This window comes from Hyperolius riggenbachi, chromosome 2 (assembly GCF_040937935.1).
Source record: "Hyperolius riggenbachi isolate aHypRig1 chromosome 2, aHypRig1.pri, whole genome shotgun sequence".
Classification (NCBI taxonomy): domain Eukaryota; kingdom Metazoa; phylum Chordata; class Amphibia; order Anura; family Hyperoliidae; genus Hyperolius; species Hyperolius riggenbachi.
The window spans coordinates 756,286-784,040 of record NC_090647.1 but is presented as its reverse complement, the minus strand read 5'-3'; the positions used below and the strand labels follow the sequence as shown (position 1 = coordinate 784,040).

General features: G+C 54.8%; 1 protein-coding gene across 5 annotated transcripts in view; it reads right to left on the bottom strand.

Moving 5' to 3' along the window:
* LCMT2 (leucine carboxyl methyltransferase 2) overlaps positions 1-27,539 on the bottom strand; it is a 240,741-nt gene extending 213,202 nt beyond the window's left edge. For 3 of the 5 annotated variants that reach the window (XM_068266443.1, XM_068266446.1, XM_068266447.1), the window contains exons 1-6: positions 27,349-27,458; positions 20,641-20,683; positions 14,665-14,789; positions 6,052-6,133; positions 5,787-5,973; positions 2,453-2,612 (exon numbers count right to left, since the gene is read on the bottom strand). In XM_068266443.1, the coding sequence (XP_068122544.1) occupies positions 2,453-2,612; positions 5,787-5,973; positions 6,052-6,133; positions 14,665-14,789; positions 20,641-20,661 (575 nt within the window). In that variant the 5' untranslated portion in view covers positions 20,662-20,683; positions 27,349-27,458. Of the gene's footprint in view, positions 1-2,452; positions 2,613-5,786; positions 5,974-6,051; positions 6,134-14,664; positions 14,790-20,640; positions 20,684-27,348; positions 27,459-27,486 lie in introns of those variants that run through there. The other 2 variants (XM_068266444.1, XM_068266445.1) reach the window with 2 other exon arrangements.
* Positions 27,540-27,755: the final 216 nt, after the last annotated feature.

The window sequence follows — 27,755 nt, the reverse complement described above, 5'->3', positions numbered from 1 at the left end:
CCAACTGACGCATCCCCTGTGATCTCTCAAGCTCTGACACACATCCCCGGTGATCTCTCCGACTGACGCATCCCGTGATCTCTCCAGCTCTGACACATCCCCTGTAATCTCTCAGACTGACGCATCCCCTGTGATCTCTCCAGGTCTGACGCATCCCCTGTGATCTCTCCAGGTCTGACGCAACCCCTGTGATCTCTCCGACTGATGCATCCCCTGTAATCTCTCCAACTGATGCATCCCCTGTGATTTCTCAGACTCTGATGCATCCCCTGTCATCTCTCCGACTGATGCATCCTTTGTTATCTCTCTGACTGATGCATCCCCTGTGATCTCTCCAACTGAAACATCCCGTGATCTCTCAGACTGACGCATCCCCTGTGATCTCTCCGACTGACGCATCCCCTGTGATCTCTCCGACTGACGCATCCCCTGTGATCTCTCAGACTGACGCATCCCCTGTAATCTCTCAGACTGACGCATCCCCTGTGATCTCTCCGACTGACGCATCCCCTGTGATCTCTCAGACTGACGCATCCCCTGTGATCTCTCAGACTGAAGCATCCCCTGTGATCTCTCCGACAGACGCATCCCCTGTGATCTCTCCGACAGACGCATCCCCGGTGATCTCTCCGACTGACGCATCCCTGGTTATCTCTCCGACTGACGCATCCCTGGTTATCTCTCCGACTGACGCATCCCCGGTGATCTCTCCAGGTCTGATGCATCCCCTGTGATCTCTCCGACTGATGCAGCCCCTGTGATCTCTTTGACTGATGCATCCCCTGTGATCTCTCCGACTGATGCATCCCCTGTGATCTCTCCGACTGACGCATCCCCGGTGATCTCTCCGACTGACGCATCCCCGGTGATCTCTCCGACTGACGCATCCCCGGTGATCTCTCCGACTGACGCATCCCCGGTGATCTCTCCGACTGACGCATCCCCGGTGATCTCTCCGACTGACGCATCCCCGGTGATCTCTCCGACTGACGCATCCCCGGTGATCTCTCAGACTCTGATGCATCCCGTGATCTCTCAGACTCTGATGCATCTCCTGTGGTCTCTCTCTGACTGATGCATCCACAGTGATCTCTCCGACAGACGCATCCCGTGATCTCTCCGACAGGCGCATCCCCTGTGATCTCTCCGACAGACGCATCCCCTGTGATCTCTCTGACAAACGCATCTCCTGTGATCTCTCCGACTCTGATGCATCCCGTGATCTCTCAGACTCTGATGCATCCACTGTGGTCTTTCTCCGACTGACGCATCCACAGTGATCTCTCTGACAGACGCATCCACAGTGATCTCTCTGACAGACGCATCCCGTGATCTCTCCGACAGGCGCATCCCCTGTGATCTCTCCGACAGACGCATCCCCTGTGATCTCTCTGACAAACTCATCCCCTGTGATCTCTCTGACAAACGCGTCCCCTCCGTCTCTGATGCATCCCGTGTTTCACTCAGACTGACGTATCCCGTGATCTCTTAGACTCTGAGGCATCCCCTGTGATCTCTCCAACTGACGCATCCCCTGTGATCTCTTCGACTGACGCTTCCCCTGTGATCTCTCCGACGCATCCCGTGATCTCTCCAACTGACGCATCCCCTGTGATCTCTCCAGCTCTGACGCATCCCATGTGATCTCTCCGTCTCTGATGCATCTCGTGATCTCTCCGATTCTGACGCATCCCGTGATCTCTCCGACTGACGCATCCCCTGTGATCTCTCCGACTGACGCATCCCCTGTGATCTCTCCGACTGACGCATCCCGTGATCTCTCCGACTGACGCATCCCGTGATCTCTCCGACTGACGCATCCCGTGATCTCTCCGACTGACGCATCCCCTGTGATCTCTCCGACTGACGCATCCCCTGTGATCTCTCCGACTGACGCATCCCCTGTGATCTCTCCGACTGACGCATCCCCTGTGATCTCTCCGACTGACGCATCCCCTGTGATCTCTCCGACTGACGCATCCCCTGTGATCTCTCCGACTGACGCATCCCCTGTGATCTCTCCGACTGACGCATCCCCTGTGATCTCTCCGACTGACGCATCCCCTGTGATCTCTCCGACTGACGCATCCCCTGTGATCTCTCCGACTGACGCATCCCCTGTGACCTCTCCGACTGACGCATCCCCAGTGATCTCTCCAGGTCTGATGCATCCCCAGTGATCTCTCCAGGTCTGATGCATCCCCTGTGATCTCTCCGACTGATGCAGCCCCTGTGATCTCTCCGACTGACGCATCCCCAGTGATCTCTCCAGGTCTGATGCATCCCCTGTGATCTCTCCGACTGATGCAGCCCCTGTGATCTCTCTGACTGATGCAGCCCCTGTGATCTCTCCGACTCTGTCACATTCCATGACTTGCCGCAGTGCTTTCTGAAAGGTGACAACAAAGACACAACAATAAAGATATATAGAGACATCAATATCCGTACGTACCGCTCAGGTTCCATGTAACAAAGGACGACTTCAGCCAATACTAGAGTGGGACAAAGCCATGTCAATCCAGCATCGTCCAATGCAGAGTCCAGAGCAGAAATATCGCTAAGGTCCACACCAAGGAGTTTATAATCTCTTGACAAAAGGCCAATGCCACCTACTGGACAAAATAACAATTAGCTCTGCCTAGCAACAAATACAACACCAAGCAAAAACAGAGGCACTGACACGATACTCACCAGAGGCGCTACACTCTGAGCATAGTCACCAGAGGCGCTACACTCTGAGCATAGTCACCAGAGAGGCTACACTCTGAGCATAGTCACCAGAGAGGCTACACTCTGAGCATAGTCACCAGAGAGGCTACACTCTGAGCATAGTCACCAGAGAGGCTACACTCTGAGCATAGTCACCAGAGAGGCTACACTCTGAGCATAGTCCCCAGAGAGGCTACACTCTGAGCATAGTCACCAGAGGCTACACTCTGAGCATAGTCACCAGAGAGGCTACACTCTGAGCATAGTCACCAGAGAGGCTACACTCTGAGCATAGTCACCAGAGAGGCTACACTCTGAGCATAGTCACCAGAGAGGCTACACTCTGAGCATAGTCACCAGAGAGGCTACACTCTGAGCATAGTCACCAGAGAGGCTACACTCTGAGCATAGTCACCAGAGAGGCTACACTCTGAGCATAGTCACCAGAGAGGCTACACTCTGAGCATAGTCACCAGAGGCTACACTCTGAGCATAGTCACCAGAGGCGCTACACTCTGAGCATAGTCACCAGAGGCGCTACACTCTGAGCATAGTCACCAGAGGCGCTACACTCTGAGCATAGTCACCAGAGGCGCTACACTCTGAGCATAGTCACCAGAGGCGCTACACTCTGAGCATAGTCACCAGAGGCGCTACACTCTGAGCATAGTCACCAGAGGCGCTACACTCTGAGCATAGTCACCAGAGGCGCTACACTCTGAGCATAGTCACCAGAGGCGCTACACTCTGAGCATAGTCACCAGAGAGGCTACACTCGGAGCATAGTCACCAGAGAGGCTACACTCGGAGCATAGTCACCAGAGAGGCTACACTCGGAGCATAGTCACCAGAGAGGCTACACTCGGAGCATAGTCACCAGAGAGGCTACACTCGGAGCATAGTCACCAGAGAGGCTACACTCGGAGCATAGTCACCAGAGAGGCTACACTCGGAGCATAGTCACCAGAGAGGCTACACTCGGAGCATAGTCACCAGAGAGGCTACACTCGGAGCATAGTCACCAGAGAGGCTACACTCGGAGCATAGTCACCAGAGAGGCTACACTCGGAGCATAGTCACCAGAGAGGCTACACTCGGAGCATAGTCACCAGAGAGGCTACACTCGGAGCATAGTCACCAGAGAGGCTACACTCGGAGCATAGTCACCAGAGAGGCTACACTCGGAGCATAGTCACCAGAGAGGCTACACTCGGAGCATAGTCACCAGAGAGGCTACACTCGGAGCATAGTCACCAGAGAGGCTACACTCGGAGCATAGTCACCAGAGAGGCTACACTCGGAGCATAGTCACCAGAGAGGCTACACTCGGAGCATAGTCACCAGAGAGGCTACACTCTGAGCATAGTCACCAGAGAGGCTACACTCTGAGCATAGTCACCAGAGAGGCTACACTCTGAGCATAGTCACCAGAGAGGCTACACTCTGAGCATAGTCACCAGAGAGGCTACACTCTGAGCATAGTCACCAGAGAGGCTACACTCTGAGCATAGTCACCAGAGAGGCTACACTCTGAGCATAGTCACCAGAGAGGCTACACTCTGAGCATAGTCACCAGAGAGGCTACACTCTGAGCATAGTCACCAGAGAGGCTACACTCTGAGCATAGTCACCAGAGGCGCTACACTCTGAGCATAGTCACCAGAGAGGCTACACTCGGAGCATAGTCACCAGAGAGGCTACACTCGGAGCATAGTCACCAGAGAGGCTACACTCGGAGCATAGTCACCAGAGAGGCTACACTCGGAGCATAGTCACCAGAGAGGCTACACTCGGAGCATAGTCACCAGAGAGGCTACACTCGGAGCATAGTCACCAGAGAGGCTACACTCGGAGCATAGTCACCAGAGAGGCTACACTCGGAGCATAGTCACCAGAGAGGCTACACTCGGAGCATAGTCACCAGAGAGGCTACACTCGGAGCATAGTCACCAGAGAGGCTACACTCGGAGCATAGTCACCAGAGAGGCTACACTCGGAGCATAGTCACCAGAGAGGCTACACTCGGAGCATAGTCACCAGAGAGGCTACACTCGGAGCATAGTCACCAGAGAGGCTACACTCGGAGCATAGTCACCAGAGAGGCTACACTCGGAGCATAGTCACCAGAGAGGCTACACTCGGAGCATAGTCACCAGAGAGGCTACACTCGGAGCATAGTCACCAGAGAGGCTACACTCTGAGCATAGTCACCAGAGAGGCTACACTCTGAGCATAGTCACCAGAGAGGCTACACTCTGAGCATAGTCACCAGAGAGGCTACACTCTGAGCATAGTCACCAGAGAGGCTACACTCTGAGCATAGTCACCAGAGAGGCTACACTCTGAGCATAGTCACCAGAGAGGCTACACTCTGAGCATAGTCACCAGAGAGGCTACACTCTGAGCATAGTCACCAGAGAGGCTACACTCTGAGCATAGTCACCAGAGAGGCTACACTCTGAGCATAGTCACCAGAGAGGCTACACTCTGAGCATAGTCACCAGAGAGGCTACACTCTGAGCATAGTCACCAGAGAGGCTACACTCTGAGCATAGTCACCAGAGAGGCTACACTCTGAGCATAGTCACCAGAGAGGCTACACTCTGAGCATAGTCACCAGAGAGGCTACACTCTGAGCATAGTCACCAGAGAGGCTACACTCTGAGCATAGTCACCAGAGAGGCTACACTCTGAGCATAGTCACCAGAGAGGCTACACTCTGAGCATAGTCACCAGAGAGGCTACACTCTGAGCATAGTCACCAGAGAGGCTACACTCTGAGCATAGTCACCAGAGAGGCTGCACTCTGAGCATAGTCACCAGAGAGGCTGCACTCTGAGCATAGTCACCAGAGAGGCTGCACTCTGAGCATAGTCACCAGAGAGGCTGCACTCGGAGCATACTCACCAGAGAGGCTACACTCTGAGCATAGTCACCAGAGGCGCTACACTCTGAGCATAGTCACCAGAGAGGGTACACTCTGAGCATAGTCACCAGAGGCGCTACACTCTGAGCATAGTCACCAGAGGCGCTATACTCTGAATATACCAGAGAGGATGCACTGTGCACATACTCACCAGAGACGCTACACTCTGAACTGCTAACCAGCAGCGATCGCAGCTCCTCCGTCTGTTCAATAACCTGACGCTTCCTTTTCACCACCGCAGGAAAATCCACCTCCCAGAAAGAGGTCATTCCCACTACTGACTCCTCCCGACACATCCGGAAATACAGCGAGTCAAACCCACATCCAAGCGAGAGGACCTGAAGGGCAGAAGGCCAAACTGTAACAGCTGTGTAGATGAGGAATTGGCCTATAAATAATGGATGATGAGGACTCACCTGCCTGTGTGGACAGAGCTCCGTGTCCTGCAGAAACTCCCTGATGCAGTGTGTGATGGCCTGTGAGCGGAGCCAGTATCCTCTGCAAGAAAGCATGAGAAGGCTTAGTATAACTTCCCAGCACAACATGCCCTGCTCTCTGCCTCCCTCTAGTGTACAGCATGCACAGAACAGCAGCAGGGTAAATAGCTCAGCTGACAGCTGGTTCATTGATGAGACCACAACAACAGATATGATCAAAGTAATGGAGGGGGGGGGGGGGGGGCTCAGTCCAGGCCCTTCCTCCTACCCCACACCCGACAAACAATCTATTCAAATATGGAAGCCACACTGAGCGCCTCCAGGACTATGCACCCCTCCCCCCCCCCCCCCGAGCTAATGCCCCCCCTCCACACACACCTAGGGTATACGGCTGGAGTCTCCTGGTCTATGTACCCCCCACAGAGGTAATGTCTCCCCACACCTGGGGTATCAGGCTGGGGTCTCCTGGTCTATGTACCCCCACAGAGGTAATATCTCCCCACACCTGGGATATCAGGCTGGGGTCTCCTGGTCTATGTACTCCCCGGAGAGGTAATGTCTCCCCACACCTGGGGTATCAGGCTGGGGCCTCCTGGTCTATGTACCCCCACAGAGGTAATATCTCCCCACACCTGGGGTATCAGGCTGGGGCCTCCTGGTCTATGTACCCCCACAGAGGTAATATCTCCCCACACCTGGGGTATCAGGCTGGGGTCTCCTGGTCTATGTACTCCCACAGAGGTAATATCTCCCCACACCTGGGATATCAGGCTGGGGTCTCCTGGTCTATGTACTCCCCGGAGAGGTAATGTCTCCCCACACCTGGGGTATCAGACTTGGGCCTCCTGGTCTATGTACTCCCCGGAGAGGTAATGTCTCCCCACACCTGGGATATCAGGCTGGGGCCTCCTGGTCTATATACCCCCACAGAGGTAAGATCTCCCCACACCTGGGATATCAGGCTGGGGCCTCCTGGTCTATGTACCCCCACAGAGGTAATGTCTCCCCACACCTGGGGTATCAGGCTGGGGCCTCCTGGTCTATGTACCCCCACAGAGGTAATATCTCCCCACACCTGGGATATCAGGCTGGGGCCTCCTGGTCTATGTACCCCCACAGAGGTAATGTCTCCCCACACCTGGGGTATACGTCTGGAGTCTCCTGGTCTATGTACCCCCACAGAGGTAATATCTCCCCACACCTGGGGTATCAGGCTGGGGCCTCCTGGTCTATGTACCCCCACAGAGGTAATATCTCCCCACACCTGGGATATCAGGCTGGGGTCTCCTGGTCTATGTACTCCCCGGAGAGGTAATGTCTCCCCACACCTGGGGTATCAGACTTGGGCCTCCTGGTCTATATACCCCCACAGAGGTAATATCTCCCCACACCTGGGGTATCAGGCTGGGGTCTCCTGGTCTATGTACCCCCACAGAGGTAATGTCTCCCCACACCTGGGGTATCAGGCTGGAGTCTCCTGGTCTATGTACTCCCCGGAGAGGTAATGTCTCCCCACACCTGGGGTATCAGGCTGGGGCCTCCTGGTCTATATACCCCCACAGAGGTAATATCTCCCCACACCTGGGATATCAGGCTGGGGCCTCCTGGTCTATGTACCCCCACAGAGGTAATGTCTCCCCACACCTGGGGTATCAGGCTGGGGCCTCCTGGTCTATGTACCCCCACAGAGGTAATATCTCCCCACACCTGGGATATCAGGCTGGGGCCTCCTGGTCTATGTACCCCCACAGAGGTAATGTCTCCCCACACCTGGGGTATACGGCTGGAGTCTCCTGGTCTATGTACTCCCCCACAGAGGTAATATCTCCCCACACCTGGGATATCAGGCTGGGGTCTCCTGGTCTATGTACTCCCCGGAGAGGTAATGTCTCCCCACACCTGGGGTATCAGACTTGGGCCTCCTGGTCTATATACCCCCACAGAGGTAATATCTCCCCACACCTGGGGTATCAGGCTGGGGTCTCCTGGTCTATGTACCCCCACAGAGGTAATGTCTCCCCACACCTGGGGTATCAGGCTGGAGTCTCCTGGTCTATGTACTCCCCGGAGAGGTAATGTCTCCCCACACCTGGGGTATCAGGCTGGGGCCTCCTGGTCTATATACCCCCACAGAGGTAATATCTCCCCACACCTGGGATATCAGGCTGGGGCCTCCTGGTCTATTTACCCCCACAGAGGTAATGTCTCCCCACACCTGGGGTATCAGGCTGGGGCCTCCTGGTCTATGTACCCCCACAGAGGTAATATCTCCCCACACCTGGGATATCAGGCTGGGGCCTCCTGGTCTATGTACCCCCACAGAGGTAATATCTCCCCACACCTGGGATATCAGGCTGGGGTCTCCTGGTCTATGTACCCCCACAGAGGTAATGTCTCCCCACACCTGGGGTATCAGACTTGGGCCTCCTGGTCTATGTACTCCCCGGAGAGGTAATGTCTCCCCACACCTGAGGTATCAGGCTGGGGTCTCCTGGTCTATGTACCCCCACAGAGGTAATATCTCCCCACACCTGGGGTATCAGGCTGGGGTCTCCTGGTCTATGTACCCCCACAGAGGTAATATCTCCCCACACCTGGGGTATCAGGCTGGGGCCTCCTGGTCTATGTACCCCCACAGAGGTAATGTTTCCCCACACCTGGGGTATCAGGCTGGGGCCTCCTGGTCTATGTACCCCCACAGAGGTAATATCTCCCCACACCTGGGGTATCAGGCTGGGGTCTCCTGGTCTATGTACCCCCACAGAGGTAATGTCTCCCCACACCTGGGGTATCAGGCTGGGGTCTCCTGGTCTATGTACCCCCACAGAGGTAATGTCTCCCCACACCTGGGGTATCAGGCTGGGGTCTCCTGGTCTATGTACCCCCCACAGAGGTAATGTCTCCCCACACCTGGGGTATCAGGCTGGGGTCTCCTGGTCTATGTACTCCCCGGAGAGGTAATGTCTCCCCACACCTGGGGTATCAAGCTGGGGTCTTCTGGTCTATGTACTCCCCGGAGAGGTAATGTCTCCCCACACCTGGGGTATCAGGCTGGGGTCTCCTGGTCTATGTACCCCCACAGAGGTAATATCTCCCCACACCTGGGGTATCAGGTTGGGGTCTCCTGGTCTATGTACCCCCACAGAGGTAATATCTCCCCACACCTGGGGTATCAGGCTGGGGTCTCCTGGTCTATGTACCCCCACAGAGGTAATGTCTCCCCACACCTGGGGTATCAGGCTGGGGCCTCCTGGTCTATATACCCCCACAGAGGTAATATCTCCCCACACCTGGGGTATCAGGCTGGGGTCTCCTGGTCTATGTACCCCCACAGAGGTAATATCTTCCCACACCTGGGGTATCAGGCTGGGGCCTCCTGGTCTATGTACCCCCACAGAGGTAATGTCTCCCCACACCTGGGGTATCACGCTGGGGCCTCCTGGTCTATGTACCCCCACAGAGGTAATATCTCCCCACACCTGGGGTATCAGGCTGGAGTCTCCTGGTCTATGTACCCCCCACAGAGATAATGTCTCCCCACACCTGGGGTATCAGGCTGGGGTCTCCTGGTCTATGTACTCCCCGGAGAGGTAATGTCTCCGCACACCTGGGGTATCAGGCTGGGGTCTCCTGGTCTATGTACCCCCACAGAGGTAATATCTCCCCACACCTGGGGTATCAGGCTGGGGTCTCCTGGTCTATGTACCCCCACAGAGGTAATGTCTCCCCACACCTGGGGTATCAGGCTGGGGTCTCCTGGTCTAAGTACTCCCCGGAGAGGTAATGTCTCCCCACACCTGGGGTATCAGGCTGGGGTCTCCTGGTCTATGTACCCCCACAGAGGTAATATCTCCCCACACCTGGGGTATCAGGCTGGGGTCTCCTGGTCTATGTACCCCCACAGAGGTAATGTCTCCCCACACCTGGGGTATCAGGCTGGGGTCTCCTGGTCTATGTAACCCCACAGAGGTAATGTCTCCCCACACCTGGGGTATCAGGCTGGGGTCTCCTGGTCTATGTACTCCCCGGAGAGGTAATGGCTCCCCACACCTGGGGTATCAGGCTGGGGTCTCCTGGTCTATGTACCCCCACAGAGGTAATATCTCCCCACACCTGGGGTATCAGGCTGGGGTCTCCTGGTCTATGTACCCCCACAGAGGTAATGTCTCCCCACACCTGGGGTATCAGGCTGGGGTCTCCTGGTCTATGTACCCCCACAGAGGTAATATCTCCCCACACCTGGGGTATCAGGCTGGGGTCTCCTGGTCTATGTACCCCCACAGAGGTAATATCTCCCCACACCTGGGGTATCAGGCTGGGGTCTCCTGGTCTATGTACCCCCACAGAGGTAATGTCTCCCCACACCTGGGGTATCAGGCTGGGGCCTCCTGGTCTATATACCCCCACAGAGGTAATGTCTCCCCACACCTGGGGTATCAGGCTGGGGTCTCCTGGTCTATGTACTCCCCGGAGAGGTAATATCTCCCCACACCTGGGGTATCAGGCTGGGGTCTCCTGGTCTATGTACCCCCACAGAGGTAATATCTCCCCACACCTGGGGTATCAGGCTGGGGTCTCCTGGTCTATGTACCCCCACAGAGGTAATGTCTCCCCACACCTGGGGTATCAGGCTGGGGCCTCCTGGTCTATATACCCCCACAGAGGTAATGTCTCCCCACACCTGGGGTATCAGGCTGGGGTCTCCTGGTCTATGTACTCCCCGGAGAGGTAATGTCTCCCCACACCTGGGGTATCAGGCTGGGGTCTCCTGGACTATGTACTCCCCCACAGAGGTAAGGTCTCCCCACACCTGGGGTATCAGGCTGGGGTCTCCTGGTCTATGTACCCCCACAGAGGTAATATCTCCCCACACCTGGGGTATCAGGCTGGGGTCTCCTGGTCTATGTACCCCCACAGAGGTAATGTCTCCCCACACCTGGGGTATCAGGCTGGGGCCTCCTGGTCTATGTACTCCCCCACAGAGGTAATGTCTCCCCACACCTGGGGTATCAGGCTGGGGCCTCCTGGTCTATATACCCCCACAGAGGTAATGTCTCCCCACACCTGGGGTATCAGGCTGGGGTCTCCTGGTCTATGTACCCCCACAGAGGTAATGTCTCCCCACACCTGGGGTATCAGACTTGGGCTTCCTGGTCTATATACCCCCACAGAGGTAATATCTCCCCACACCTGGGGTATCAGGCTGGGGTCTCCTGGTCTATGTACCCCCACAGAGGTAATGTCTCCCCACACCTGGGGTATCAGGCTGGGGCCTCCTGGTCTATGTACTCCCCCACAGAGGTAATGTCTCCCCACACCAGGGGTATCAGGCTGGGGCCTCCTGGTCTATGTACTCCCACAGAGGTAATGTCTCCCCACACCTGGGGTATCAGGCTGGGGTCTCCTGGTCTATATACCCCCACAGAGGTAATGTCTCCCCACACCTGGGGTATCAGGCTGGGGTCTCCTGGTCTATGTACTCCCCGGAGAGGTAATATCTCCCCACACCTGGGGTATCAGGCTGGGGTCTCCTGGTCTATGTACTCCCCGGAGAGGTAATGTCTCCCCACACCTGGGGTATCAGGCTGGGGCCTCCTGGTCTATGTACCCCCACAGAGGTAATATCTCCCCACACCTGGGGTATCAGGCTGGGGTCTCCTGGTCTATGTACTCCCCGGAGAGGTAATATCTCCCCACACCTGGGGTATCAGGCTGGGGTCTCCTGGTCTATGTACCCCCACAGAGGTAATGTCTCCCCACACCTGGGGTATCAGGCTGGGGCCTCCTGGTCTATGTACTCCCCCACAGAGGTAATGTCTCCCCACACCTGGGGTATCAGACTTGGGCCTCCTGGTCTATATACCCCCACAGAGGTAATATCTCCCCACACCTGGGGTATCAGGCTGGGGTCTCCTGGTCTATGTACCCCCACAGAGGTAATATCTCCCCACACCTGGGGTATCAGGCTGGGGTCTCCTGGTCTACGTACTCCCCGGAGAGGTAATGTCTCCCCACACCTGGGGTATCAGACTTGGGCCTCCTGGTCTATATACCCCCACAGAGGTAATATCTCCCCACACCTGGGGTATCAGGCTGGGGTCTCCTGGTCTATGTACCCCCACAGAGGTAATATCTCCCCACACCTGGGGTATCAGGCTGGGGTCTCCTGGTCTATGTACCCCCACAGAGGTAATATCTCCCCACACCTGGGGTATCAGGCTGGGGTCTCCTGGTCTATGTACCCCCCACAGAGGTAATGTCTCCCCACACCTGGGGTATCAGGCTGGGGTCTCCTGGTCTATGTACTCCCCGGAGAGGTAATGTCTCCCCACACCTGGGGTATCAGGCTGGGGTCTCCTGGTCTATGTACTCCCCCACAGAGGTAAGGTCTCCCCACACCTGGGGTATCAGGCTGGGGTCTCCTGGTCTATGTACCCCCACAGAGGTAATATCTCCCCACACCTGGGGTATCAGGCTGGGGTCTCCTGGTCTATGTACCCCCACAGAGGTAATGTCTCCCCACACCTGGGGTATCAGGCTGGGGCCTCCTGGTCTATGTACTCCCCCACAGAGGTAATGTCTCCCCACACCTGGGGTATCAGGCTGGGGTCTCCTGGTCTATGTACTCCCCGGAGAGGTAATGTCTCCCCACACCTGGGGTATCAGACTTGGGCCTCCTGGTCTATATACCCCCACAGAGGTAATATCTCCCCACACCTGGGGTATCAGGCTGGGGTCTCCTGGTCTATGTACCCCCACAGAGGTAATGTCTCCCCACACCTGGGGTATCAGGCTGGGGCCTCCTGGTCTATGTACTCCCCCACAGAGGTAATGTCTCCCCACACCTGGGGTATCAGGCTGGGGTCTCCTGGTCTATGTACTCCCCGGAGAGGTAATGTCTCCCCACACCTGGGGTATCAGACTTGGGCCTCCTGGTCTATATACCCCCACAGAGGTAATATCCCCCCACACCTGGGGTATCAGGCTGGGGCCTCCTGGTCTATGTACTCCCACAGAGGTAATGTCTCCCCACACCTGGGGTATCAGGCTGGGGCCTCCTGGTCTATATACCCCCACAGAGGTAATGTCTCCCCACACCTGGGGTATCAGGCTGGGGTCTCCTGGTCTATGTACCCCCACAGAGGTAATATCTCCCCACACCTGGGGTATCAGGCTGGGGTCTCCTGGTCTATGTACCCCCACAGAGGTAATGTCTCCCCACACCTGGGGTATCAGGCTGGGGTCTCCTGGTCTATGTACCCCCACAGAGGTAATGTCTCCCCACACCTGGGGTATCAGGCTGGGGCCTCCTGGTCTATATACCCCCACAGAGGTAATGTCTCCCCACACCTGGGGTATCAGGCTGGGGTCTCCTGGTCTATGTACCCCCACAGAGGTAATGTCTCCCCACACCTGGGGTATCAGGCTGGGGCCTCCTGGTCTATGTACTCCCACAGAGGTAATGTCTCCCCACACCTGGGGTATCAGGCTGGGGCCTCCTGGTCTATGTACTCCCCCACAGAGGTAATGTCTCCCCACACCTGGGGTATCAGGCTGGGGCCTCCTGGTCTATATACCCCCACAGAGGTAATAGCTCCCCACACCTGGGGTATCAGGCTGGGGTCTCCTGGTCTATGTACCCCCACAGAGGTAATATCTCCCCACACCTGGGATATCAGGCTGGGGTCTCCTGGTCTATATACCCCCACAGAGGTAATGTCTCCCCGCACCTGGGGTATCAGGCTGGGGTCTCCTGGTCTATGTACCCCCACAGAGGTAATGTCTCCCCACACCTGGGATATCAGGCTGGGGTCTCCTGGTCTATATACCCCCACAGAGGTAATATCTCCCCACACCTGGGGTATCAGGCTGGGGTCTCCTGGTCTATATACCCCCACAGAGGTAATATCTCCCCACACCTGGGGTATCAGGCTGAGGTCTCCTGGTCTATGTACCCCCACAGAGGTAATATCTCCCCACACCTGGGGTATCAGGCTGGGGTGTCCTGGTCTATGTACTCCCCGGAGAGGTAATATCTCCCCACACCTGGGGTATCAGGCTGGGGTCTCCTGGTCTATGTACCCCCACAGAGGTAATGTCTCCCCACACCTGGGGTATACGGCTGGGGTCTCCTGGTCTATGTACCCCCACAGAGGTAATGTCTCCCCACACCTGGGATATCAGGCTGGGGTCTCCTGGTCTATATACCCCCACAGAGGTAATATCTCCCCACACCTGGGGTATCAGGCTGGGGTCTCCTGGTCTATATACCCCCACAGAGGTAATATCTCCCCACACCTGGGGTATCAGGCTGAGGTCTCCTGGTCTATGTACCCCCACAGAGGTAATGTCTCCCCACACCTGGGGTATCAGGCTGGGGTCTCCTGGTCTATGTACCCCCACAGAGGTAATGTCTCCCCACACCTGGGGTATCAGGCTGGGGTCTCCTGGTCTATGTACCCCAACAGAGGTAATGTCTCCCCACACCTGGGGTATCAGGCTGGGGTCTCCTGGTTGAAGTACGCTAGTATTTGTATGTGAAGAGTCTGAAGAAGGAATGTGTTGGGCGAGGGTGTTGGGGGAGGGGATCACCTGTGAATGAGGGGGGCTCTTCTGCACGTGCGACTGACAAAGCATTTCTGGAAGAGATCCGGGATGTAGCCTGCCGCTGCTGCCGATGCTTTACTGAGAGTGCTGAAGTCATTTGTCTTCTGGACCTGATGAGAAAAGAATATAAAGATGTGATTAACAGATCCTCCTGCCTGATGTCCCCCAAAATGCCCTCATGTGTCCTTCCTGCCTGATGTCCCCAACAATGACCTCATGTGTCCTTCCTGCCTGATGACCCCAACAATGACCTCATGTGTCCTTCCTGCCTGATGACCCCAACAATGACCTCATGTGTCCTTCCTGCCTGATGACCCCAACAATGAACTCATGTGTCCTTCCTGCCTGATGACCCCAACAATGAACTCATATGTCCTTCAAGCCTGATGACCCCAACAATGACCTCATGTGTCCTTCAAGCCTGATGTCCCCAACAATGACCTCATGTGTCCTTCCTGCCTGATGACCCCAACAATGACCTCATGTGTCCTTCCTGCCTAATGACCCCAACAATGACCTCATGTGACCTTCCTGCCTGATGTCCCCAACAATGACCTTGTGTCCTTCCTGCCAGATGTCCCCAACAATGACCTCATGTGTCCTTCCTGCCTGATGTCCCCTACAATGACCTCATGGGCTTGATTCACAAAAGAGTGCTAACTGTTAGCACAACCGTTTTCGCGTGAATTTTCGCATTGCTCACGATCGCGAATTTTTACGCGAAACGATAACGGTTTCGCGCGCAAATGCGAATTTTCGTTATCGTTTCGCGCAAAAATTCACGAACGCGCGAAATGCGAAAATTCACGCGAAAACGGCCGTGCTAACAGTTAAAAGCTAACAGCTAAAGCACTCTTTTGTGAATCAAGCCCCATGTGTCCTTCCTGCCTGATGACCCCAACAATGACCTCATGTGTCCTTCAAGCCTGATGACCCCAACAATGACCTCATGTGTCCTTCAACAACAATAACAATAATATTTATATAGCGCTTTTCTCCCTGGGGACTCAAAGCGCTGTGACCCTGCATTATGCAGTCTCAAAGGCTAGGGAAAAGAGGTGAGTTTTTAGCCTTTTTTTAAAGCTGTCCAGAGAAGGAGCCTCTCGTACTGATTGTGGAAGTGAGTTCCATAGAGTAGGGGCTGCATAGGAAAAGGCCCGAGCACCAAATGTTAAGTGTATCCTGGGAATAAACAGCTTCATCTTGTTGGCAGAGCGGAGGGTGCGTGGAGGGGCATAAAGTTCCAATAGATCCGCTATGTATTTGGGTCCCATGTGGTGTAGAGCCTTGAATGTCAGCAGGCAGATCTTAAAATTGATTCTCCATTTTACTGGCAACCAGTGAAGAGTTTGCAGTACTGGGGTGATGTGTGAGCTGCGGGGGGCATTGGCTAGGAGTCTGGCTGCAGCATTCTGTACTAGCTGTAAGGGGCGCAGAACCTTATCTGTAGATCCGATTAACAGGGCGTTGCAGTAGTCTAGGCGGGAGGATACAAATGCGTGAACCAGGGCAGGTAGGTCTTCAGCTGGGATAAGGTGTTTGATTTTCGCTATATTTCTTAGATGGAAGAAGGAAGACTTGACGACAGCTGATACCTGCTGTCTGAGTTTTAGATTTCCATCCAGGATCACCCCAAGGTTTCGCACAGAGTCTTTATACTGTACAGTATCTCCCCCAATTGCTAGTTTGAGGTGGTGAGCGTTTTGAACTTTATCCATCATGTGTGGACCACCTACCACCAACACCTCTGTTTTGTCAGAGTTCAGCCTCAGCCAGCTGGTGTTCATCCAATTTTGTAAATCCACTAGACACGCATTTATGGATGCTGATGGGTCTTGGGTGCCAGGCTTGAAGGACAGATACAGTTGTGTGTCATCTGCATAACAATGGTATCCTAAACCATAGTTCTGGATTATTTTGCCCAGTGGGAGCATGTAGACTGCAAAGAGTAATGGTGATAGTACAGAACCCTGTGGAACTCCATAGGCAAGTGGCACTGGATTAGAGTAGTGTGTGCCCAGACATACTTGCTGTGTCCTGCCAGATAGGAAGGTCTGAAACCAGCTAAGAACAGTACCCCTTAGGCCACAGTAATTCTTCAGTCGCTGGATTAGTATTTCATGATCCACAGTATCAAATGCTGCTGACAAGTCAAGAAGAATCAGAATTGAGCAATCACCCTTGGCCCTTGCAGTAAGTAGATCATTCATTACTCGGACTAATGCTGTTTCAGTGCTGTGCCTTTTCCTGAATCCTGACTGAAAAGTATCAAAGATGTTGTTATCTGTAAGCCTGGCTTCTAGCTGGTTGGCGACTGCTTTCTCGATAACTTTTGATAGGAATGGTAAGTTCGCCACAGGTCTGTAGTTGGTTACAGAATCAGGATCTAGTGATGGTTTCTTCAGGAGGGGTTTTATGATTGCTTTCTTTAGTTCTTCTGGGAAAAGTCCACTTTGCAAGGAGCACTGAGTGATTTTGTGAAGTGCTGGCCTGAACAGCGCTGGGCACTGCATTAAGGATCCAGTTGGGCCAGGATCCAGGTCGCAGGTAGTGGGGCAGAGACTTTGAATGAGAATTCCAAAATCTTCTACACTCAGAGTGTCAAAGACTTGCCATGGTGGTACGGTAGTAGGTATATGCAACGTCCAGTGGTCAATTGATGTTGTTGGTGTAATGCTGGCACGGATGGTCGACACCTTGTTTGTGAAGAAGGCAGAGAATTCCTCACACCTTTCCCTGGAGTATGTGGTTGGGGCTTTTAGGCAGGAAGGATTGCAGAGTGATTCCACTGTGTGGAAGAGTTGAGCAGCTCTGTTGTTGGCTGTAGATATTTTGTGCGAGATAAAGTCTGATTTTTTTCTTGGTTATTGCTTGTTGGTATTGTCTGAGGTGTTGAATTAGGCTAGATTTGTGCTCCTCAGACCCTGATTTACGCCACTGTCTTTCTAGTCTGCGCCCTTTCTTTTTTAGATCCATGATGGTTTTGTCAAACCAATTAGCTTTCTGCTTTTTGGTTGCTGATTTGGTGCGCCATGGGGCAATACTGTCAAGTGTTTCATATATCCTGATGTCCCCAACAATGACCTCATGTGACCTTCCTTCCGGATGTCCCCAACAATGACCTCATTTGCCCTTCCTTGTGGATGTCCCCAATGTCCATATGTGACCTTCCAGCCTGACGTCCCCAACAATGACCTTATGTGACCTTCCAGCCTGATGTCCCCAATGACCTCATGTGTCCTTCCTGCCTGATGTTCCCAATAATGACCTCATGTGTCCTTCCTGCCTGATGTTCCCAATAATGACCTCATGTGACCTTTCAGCCTGATGTCCCCAATGATGACCTCATGTGACCTTCCAGCCTGATGTCCCCAACAATGACCTCATGTGACCTTCCAGCCTGATGTCCCAAACAATGACCTCATGTGACCTTCCAGCCTGATGTCCCAATAATGACCTCATGTGACCTTCCTGCCTGATGTCCCAATAATGACCTCATGTGACCTTCCTGCCTGATGTCCCCAACAATGACCTCCTGTGACCTTCCCTGCCTGATGTCCCCAACAATGACCTCATGTGACCTTCCTGCCTGATGTCCCCAACAATGACCTCATGTGTCCTTCCAGCCTGATGTCCCCAATAATGACCTCATGTGACCTTCCAGCCTGATGTCCCCAATAATGACCTCATGTGACCTTCCAGCCTGATGTCCCCAATAATGACCTCATGTGACCTTCCAGCCTGATGTCCCCAATAATGACCTCACGTGACCTTCCTGCCTGATGTCCCCAACAATGACCTCACGTGACCTTTCAGCCTGATGTCCCCAATGATGACCTCATGTGACCTTCCAGCCTGATGTCCCCAACAATGACCTCATGTGACCTTCCAGCCTGATGTCCCCAACAATGACCTCACGTGAACTTCCTGCCTGATGTCCCCAACAATGACCTCACGTGACCTTTCAGCCTGATGTCCCCAATGATGACCTCATGTGACCTTCCTGCCTGATGTCCCCAACAATGACCTCATGTGACCTTCCTGCCTGATGTCCCCAACAATGACCTCATGTGACCTTCCTGCCTGATGTCCCCAACAATGACCTCATGTGACCTTCCTGCCTGATGTCCCCAACAATGACCTCGTGTGTCCTACCAGCCTGATGTCCCCAACAATTACCTCATGTGACCTTCCTGCCTGATGTCCCCAACAATGACCTCATGTGTCCTTCCTGCCTGATGTTCCCAATAATGACCTCATGTGACCTTTCAGCCTGATGTCCCCAATGATGACCTCATGTGACCTTCCAGCCTGATGTCCCCAACAATGACCTCATGTTACCTTCCTGCCTGATGTCCCCAACAATGACCTCACGTGACCTTCCTGCCTGATGTCCCCAACAATGACCTCACGTGACCTTTCAGCCTGATGTCCCCAATGATGACCTCATGTGACCTTCCTGCCTGATGTCCCCAACAATGACCTCATGTAACCTTCCAGCCTGATGTCTCAAACAATGACCTCATGTGACCTTCCAGCCTGATGTCCCCAACAATGACCTCATGTGACCTTCCTGCCTGATGTCCCCAACAATGACCTCCTGTGACCTTCCCTGCCTGATGTCCCCAACAATGACTTCATGTGACCTTCCTGCCTGATGTCCCCAACAATGACCTCATGTGTCCTTCCAGCCTGATGTCCCCAATAATGACCTCATGTGACCTTCCTGTCTGATGTCCCCAACAATGACCTCATGTGTCCTTCAAGCCTGATGTCCCCAATAATGACCTCATGTGACCTTTCAGCCTGCAGTCCCCAATGATGACCTCATGTGACCTTCCTGCCTGATGTCCCCAACAATGACCTCATGTGACCTTCCAGCCTGATGTCCCCAACAATGACCTCACGTGACCTTTCAGCCTGATGTCCCCAATGATGAACTCATGTGACCTTCCTGCCTGATGTCCCCAACAATGACCTCATGTGACCTTCCTGCCTGATGTCCCCAACAATGACCTCATGTGACCTTCCTGCCTGATGTCCCCAACAATGACCTCATGTGACTTTCCTGCCTGATGTCCCCAACAATGACCTCATGTGACCTTCCTGCCCGATGTCCCCAACAATGACCTCATGTGTCCTACCAGCCTGATGTCCCCAACAATGACCTCATGTATCCTACCAGTCTGATGTCCCCAACAATGACCTCATGTGTCCTTCCTGCCTGATGTCCCCAACAATGACCTCATGTGACCATCCAGCCTGATGTCCCCAACAATGACCTCATGAGTCCTTCCTGCCTGATGTCCCCAACAATGAGCTTCTGTGACCTTCCAGCCTGATGTCCCCAACAATGACCTCATGTGACCTTCCTGCGTGATGTCCCCAACAATGACCTCGTGTCCTTCCAGACTGATGTCCCCAACAATGACTTCATGTGACCTTCCAGGAGCAGCCAGAGACGGTCAGCATGTGCCGTATATCAAACATGAGGCATCATGGACCCCCCACAGCCCTCCACGGTTCCCCCTTTCCTCTGCACACTTTATATAGGGGATTTCTGCATCTCAGAAAAACATGTATCTTAACTTGATGACTATAATGCTGTACTGTACGTCAAAGGATTAGAGCGGAGTCCAAGGTATACTGCTTCAGGGGCGCAATATATTTAGCCTCTGAAAGAGAGCAGTCGCAGAACTTTCAAGTGCTAAATAAAGAGCCCAGCAAGACTCCAGCGGAGGAAAAGCCGTCATGATTGGTGGCATAAGCAGGAAGTGGTTACTGTACGAGTCAGTGTGCAGGAAGTGGTTACTGTACGAGTCAGTGTGCAGGAAGTGGTTACTGTACGAGTCAGTGTGCAGGAAGTGGTTACTGTACGAGTCAGTGTGCAGGAAGAGCACAGGAATACTCTAATCAGGTGATTACATCTCAGCATCAATCATGAAATAAGCAGATACTCACAGGCCCATCATTCTTCATCATGTCCACGTGCAACACCCTAACCCTGCAAACACAAGACAGAGGAGAGAAAAAGTGAGATTCACCAGCCAACAGCCCAGTTAACCCAAACCTACTCCACCCTGCCCAGCTCTGCATATACAGGAGAAGGGGGTAAACCAACTACCCACCCAACTAACCCAAACCTACTACACCCTGCCCAGCCCTGCCTATACAGGAGAAGAGTACACAACTACCCACCCAGCTAATCCAAACCTACCCAGCCCTGCATATACTGGAGGAGGGGGTACACCAACTACTCACCCAACTAACCCAAACCTACCCATTCCTGCATATACAGGAGGAGGGGGTACACCAACTACCTACCCACCTAACCCAACCCTACCCAGCCCAGCAGATACAGGAGGAGGGTACACCAACTACCCACCCAGCTAACCCAAACCTGCCCAGCCCAGCAGATACAGGAGGAGGGTACACCAACTACCCACCCCACTAACCCAAACCTACTACACCCTGCCCAGCCCTGCCTACAGGAGGAGAGTACACAACTACTCACCCAACTAACCCAAACCTACTCCACTCTGCCCAGCCCAGCAGATACAGGAGAAGGGGGTAAACCAACTACCCACCTAACCCAACCCTACCCAGCCCAGCAGATACAGGAGGAGGGTACACCAACTACCCACCCAGCTAACCCAAACCTGCCCAGCCCAGCAGATACAGGAGGAGGGTACACCAACTACCCACCCCACTAACCCAAACCTACTACACCCTGCCCAGCCCTGCCTACAGGAGGAGAGTACACAACTACTCACCCAACTAACCCAAACCTACTCCACTCTGCCCAGCCCAGCAGATACAGGAGGAGGGGGTAAAACAACTACCCACCTAACCCAAACCTACCCAGCCCAGCAGATACAAGAGGAGGGTACACCAACTACCCACCCAACTAACCCAAACCTGCCCAGCCCAGCAGATACAGGAGGAGGGTACACCAACTACCCACCCAGCTAACCCAAACCTACCCAGCCCAGCAGATACAGGAGGAGGGTACACCAACTACCCACCCCAATAACCCAAACCTGCCCAGCCCAGCAGATACAGGAGGAGGGTACACCAACTACCCACCCAGCTAACCCAAACCTGCCCAGCCCAGCAGATACAGGAGGAGGGTACACCAACTACCCACCCCACTAACCCAAACCTGCCCAGCCCAGCAGATACAGGAGGAGGGTACACCAACTACCCACCCAGCTAACCCAAACCTGCCCAGCCCTGCAGGTACACCAACTACCCACCCAACTAACCCAAACCTACCCAGCCCAGCAGATACAGGAGGAGGGTACACCAACTACCCACCCAGCTAACCCAAACCTGCCCAGCCCTGCAGGTACACCAACTACCCACCCCACTAACCCAAACCTGCCCAGCCCAGCAGATACAGGAGGAGGGTACACCAACTACCCACCCAGCTAACCCAAACCTGCCCAGCCCTGCAGGTACACCAACTACCCACCAAACTAAACCAAACCTACCCAGCCCAGCAGATACAGGAGGAGGGTACACCAACTACCCACCCAGCTAACCCAAACCTGCCCAGCCCACCAGATACAGGAGGAGGGTACACCAACTACCCACCCCACTAACCCAAACCTGCCCAGACCAGCAGATACAGGAGGAGGGTACACCAACTACCCACCCAGCTAACCAAAACCTGCCCAGCCCTGCAGGTACACCAACTACCCACCCAACTAACCCAAACCTACCCAGCCCAGCAGATACAGGAGGAGGGTACACCAACTACCCACCCAGCTAACCCAAACCTGCCCAGCCCTGCAGGTACACCAACTACCCACCCCACTAACCCAAACCTGCCCAGCCCAGCAGATACAGGAGGAGGGTACACCAACTACCCACCCAGCTAACCCAAACCTGCCCAGCCCTGCAGGTACACCAACTACCCACCCAACTAACCCAAACCTACCCAGCCCAGCAGATACAGGAGGAGGGTACACCAACTACCCACCCAACTAACCCAAACCTACTCCACTCTGCCCAGCCCAGCAGATACAGGAGGAGGGTACACCAACTACCCACCCAGCTAACCCAAACCTGCCCAGCCCAGCAGATACAGGAGGAGGGTACACCAACTACCCACCCAGCTAACCCAAACCTACTACACCCTGCCCAGTCCTGCCTACAGGAGGAGAGTACACAACTACTCACCCAACTAACCCAAACCTACTCCACTCTGCCCAGCCCAGCAGATACAGGAGAAGAGGGTAAACCAACTACCCACCTAACCCAACCCTACCCAGCCCAGCAGATACAGGAGGAGGGTACACCAACTACCCACCCAGCTAACCCAAACCTGCCCAGCCCAGCAGGTACACCAACTACCCACCCAACTAACCCAAACCTGCCCAGCCCAGCAGGTACAGGAGGAGGGTACACCAACTACCCACCCAACTAACCCAAACCTACTCCACTCTGCCCAGCCCAGCAGATACAGGAGGAGGGTACACCAACTACCCACCTAACCCAAACCTACCCAGCCTTGCATATACTAGAGAAGGGTACACCAACTACTTACCCAACTAACCCAAACCTACTCCACTCTGCCCAGCCCAGCAGATACAGGAGGAGGGTACACCAACTACCCACCCAGCTAACCCAAACCTGCCCAGCCCAGCAGATACAGGAGGAGGGTACACCAACTACCCACCCCACTAACCCAAACCTGCCCAGCCCAGCAGATACAGGAGGAGGGTACACCAACTACCCACCCAGCTAACCCAAACCTGCCCAGCCCTGCAGGTACACCAACTACCCACCCAACTAACCCAAACCTACCCAGCCCAGCAGATACAGGAGGAGGGTACACCAACTACCCACCCAGCTAACCCAAACCTGCCCAGCCCTGCAGGTACACCAACTACCCACCCCACTAACCCAAACCTGCCCAGCCCAGCAGATACAGGAGGAGGGTACACCAACTACCCACCCAGCTAACCCAAACCTGCCCAGCCCTGCAGGTACACCAACTACCCACCAAACTAAACCAAACCTACCCAGCCCAGCAGATACAGGAGGAGGGTACACCAACTACCCACCCAGCTAACCCAAACCTGCCCAGCCCACCAGATACAGGAGGAGGGTACACCAACTACCCACCCCACTAACCCAAACCTGCCCAGACCAGCAGATACAGGAGGAGGGTACACCAACTACCCACCCAGCTAACCCAAACCTGCCCAGCCCTGCAGGTACACCAACTACCCACCCAACTAACCCAAACCTACCCAGCCCAGCAGATACAGGAGGAGGGTACACCAACTACCCACCCAGCTAACCCAAACCTGCCCAGCCCTGCAGGTACACCAACTACCCACCCCACTAACCCAAACCTGCCCAGCCCAGCAGATACAGGAGGAGGGTACACCAACTACCCACCCAGCTAACCCAAACCTGCCCAGCCCTGCAGGTACACCAACTACCCACCCAACTAACCCAAACCTACCCAGCCCAGCAGATACAGGAGGAGGGTACACCAACTACCCACCCAACTAACCCAAACCTACTCCACTCTGCCCAGCCCAGCAGATACAGGAGGAGGGTACACCAACTACCCACCCAGCTAACCCAAACCTGCCCAGCCCAGCAGATACAGGAGGAGGGTACACCAACTACCCACCCAGCTAACCCAAACCTACTACACCCTGCCCAGTCCTGCCTACAGGAGGAGAGTACACAACTACTCACCCAACTAACCCAAACCTACTCCACTCTGCCCAGCCCAGCAGATACAGGAGAAGAGGGTAAACCAACTACCCACCTAACCCAACCCTACCCAGCCCAGCAGATACAGGAGGAGGGTACACCAACTACCCACCCAGCTAACCCAAACCTGCCCAGCCCAGCAGGTACACCAACTACCCACCCAACTAACCCAAACCTGCCCAGCCCAGCAGGTACAGGAGGAGGGTACACCAACTACCCACCCAACTAACCCAAACCTACTCCACTCTGCCCAGCCCAGCAGATACAGGAGGAGGGTACACCAACTACCCACCTAACCCAAACCTACCCAGCCTTGCATATACTAGAGAAGGGTACACCAACTACTTACCCAACTAACCCAAACCTACTCCACTCTGCCCAGCCCAGCAGATACAGGAGGAGGGTACACCAACTACCCACCCAGCTAACCCAAACCTGCCCAGCCCAGCAGATACAGGAGGAGGGTACACCAACTACCCACCCCACTAACCCAAACCTACTACACCCTGCCCAGCCCTGCCTACAGGAGGAGAGTACACAACTACTCACCCAACTAACCCAAACCTACTCCACTCTGCCCAGCCCAGCAGATACAGGAGAAGGGGGTAAACCAACTACCCACCTAACCCAACCCTACCCAGCCCAGCAGATACAGGAGGAGGGTACACCAACTACCCACCCAGCTAACCCAAACCTGCCCAGCCCAGCAGATACAGGAGGAGGGTACACCAACTACCCACCCCACTAACCCAAACCTACTACACCCTGCCCAGCCCTGCCTACAGGAGGAGAGTACACAACTACTCACCCAACTAACCCAAACCTACTCCACTCTGCCCAGCCCAGCAGATACAGGAGAAGGGGGTAAAACAACTACCCACCTAACCCAAACCTACCCAGCCCAGCAGATACAAGAGGAGGGTACACCAACTACCCACCCAACTAACCCAAACCTGCCCAGCCCAGCAGATACAGGAGGAGGGTACACCAACTACACACCCAGCTAACCCAAACCTACCCAGCCCAGCAGATACAGGAGGAGGGTACACCAACTACCCACCCCAATAACCCAAACCTGCCCAGCCCAGCAGATACAGGAGGAGGGTACACCAACTACCCACCCAGCTAACCCAAACCTGCCCAGCCCAGCAGATACAGGAGGAGGGTACACCAACTACCCACCCCACTAACCCAAACCTGCCCAGCAGATACAGGAGGAGGGTACACCAACTACCCACCCAGCTAACCCAAACCTGCCCAGCCCTGCAGGTACACCAACCACCCACCCAACTAACCCAAACCTACCCAGCCCAGCAGATACAGGAGGAGGGTACACCAACTACCCACCCAGCTAACCCAAACCTGCCCAGCCCTGCAGGTACACCAACTACCCACCCCACTAACCCAAACCTGCCCAGCCCAGCAGATACAGGAGGAGGGTACACCAACTACCCACCCAGCTAACCCAAACCTGCCCAGCCCTGCAGGTACACCAACTACCCACCCAACTAAACCAAACCTACCCAGCCCAGCAGATACAGGAGGAGGGTACACCAACTACCCACCCAACTAACCCAAACCTACTCCACTCTGCCCAGCCCAGCAGATACAGGAGGAGGGTACACCAACTACCCACCCAGCTAACCCAAACCTGCCCAGCAGATACAGGAGGAGGGTACACCAACTACCCACCCCACTAACCCAAACCTGCCCAGCCCAGCAGATACAGGAGGAGGGTACACCAACTACCCACCCAGCTAACCCAAACCTGCCCAGCCCTGCAGGTACACCAACTACCCACCCAACTAACCCAAACCTACCCAGCCCAGCAGATACAGGAGGAGGGTACACCAACTACCCACCCAGCTAACCCAAACCTGCCCAGCCCTGCAGGTACACCAACTACCCACCCCACTAACCCAAACCTGCCCAGCCCAGCAGATACAGGAGGAGGGTACACCAACTACCCACCCAGCTAACCCAAACCTGCCCAGCCCTGCAGGCACACCAACTACCCACCCAACTAACCCAAACCTACTCAGCCCAGCAGATACAGGAGGAGGGTACACCAACTACCCACCCAACTAACCCAAACCTACTCCACTCTGCCCAGCCCAGCAGATACAGGAGGAGGGTACACCAACTACCCACCCAGCTAACCCAAACCTGCCCAGCCCAGCAGATACAGGAGGAGGGTACACCAACTACCCACCCAGCTAACCCAAACCTACTACACCCTGCCCAGTCCTGCCTACAGGAGGAGAGTACACAACTACTCACCCAACTAACCCAAACCTACTCCACTCTGCCCAGCCCAGCAGATACAGGAGAAGAGGGTAAACCAACTACCCACCTAACCCAACCCTACCCAGCCCAGCAGATACAGGAGGAGGGTACACCAACTACCCACCCAGCTAACCCAAACCTGCCCAGCCCAGCAGGTACACCAACTACCTACCCAACTAACCCAAACCTGCCCAGCAGGTACAGGAGGAGGGTACACCAACTACCCACCCAACTAACCCAAACCTACTCCACTCTGCCCAGCCCAGCAGATACAGGAGGAGGGTACACCAACTACCCACCCAGCTAACCCAAACCTGCCCAGCCCTGCAGGTACACCAACTACCCACCCAACTAACCCAAACCTACCCAGCCCAGCAGATACAGGAGGAGGGTACACCAACTACCCACCCAGCTAACCCAAACCTGCCCAGCCCTGGAGGTACACCAACTACCCACCCCACTAACCCAAACCTGCCCAGCCCAGCAGATACAGGAGGAGGGTACACCAACTACCCACCCAGCTAACCCAAACCTGCCCAGCCCTGCAGGTACACCAACTACCCACCCAGCTAACCCAAACCTGCCCAGCCCAGCAGATACAGGAGGAGGGTACACCAACTACCCACCCAGCTAACCCAAACCTACCCAGCCCAGCAGGTACAGGAGCAGGGTGAGGACAGACAATAATGTGATGAGGTGTCTGGAGCTTCTCATTAGAGCAGCACATGGACGGAGCCACATATATTCCCCTCATACACAACTGCGCATGCGTGTAGCACTCACCACAGAGCAGCACGATCAGACACAGTGCTCCGTGCACGTCACTTCCGGAACCTCAACACACAAGAGCTGCGCATGCCCGGCACGTCATCAGCACGCCCGCAACTGGCTCCGCCCACCCGCTTTACCTCACTCTCCGTGTGCCCTCTGTAATCCCTTCCCTCCTCCTAATCCCGGTGTAATGTCAGATATTGCAGCCTTCCTCACTGAGTGTCGCGCATGCTCAGTGGGAAGTTCAACATTATTTACCTGAAATATCTCGGCTTCTGCAC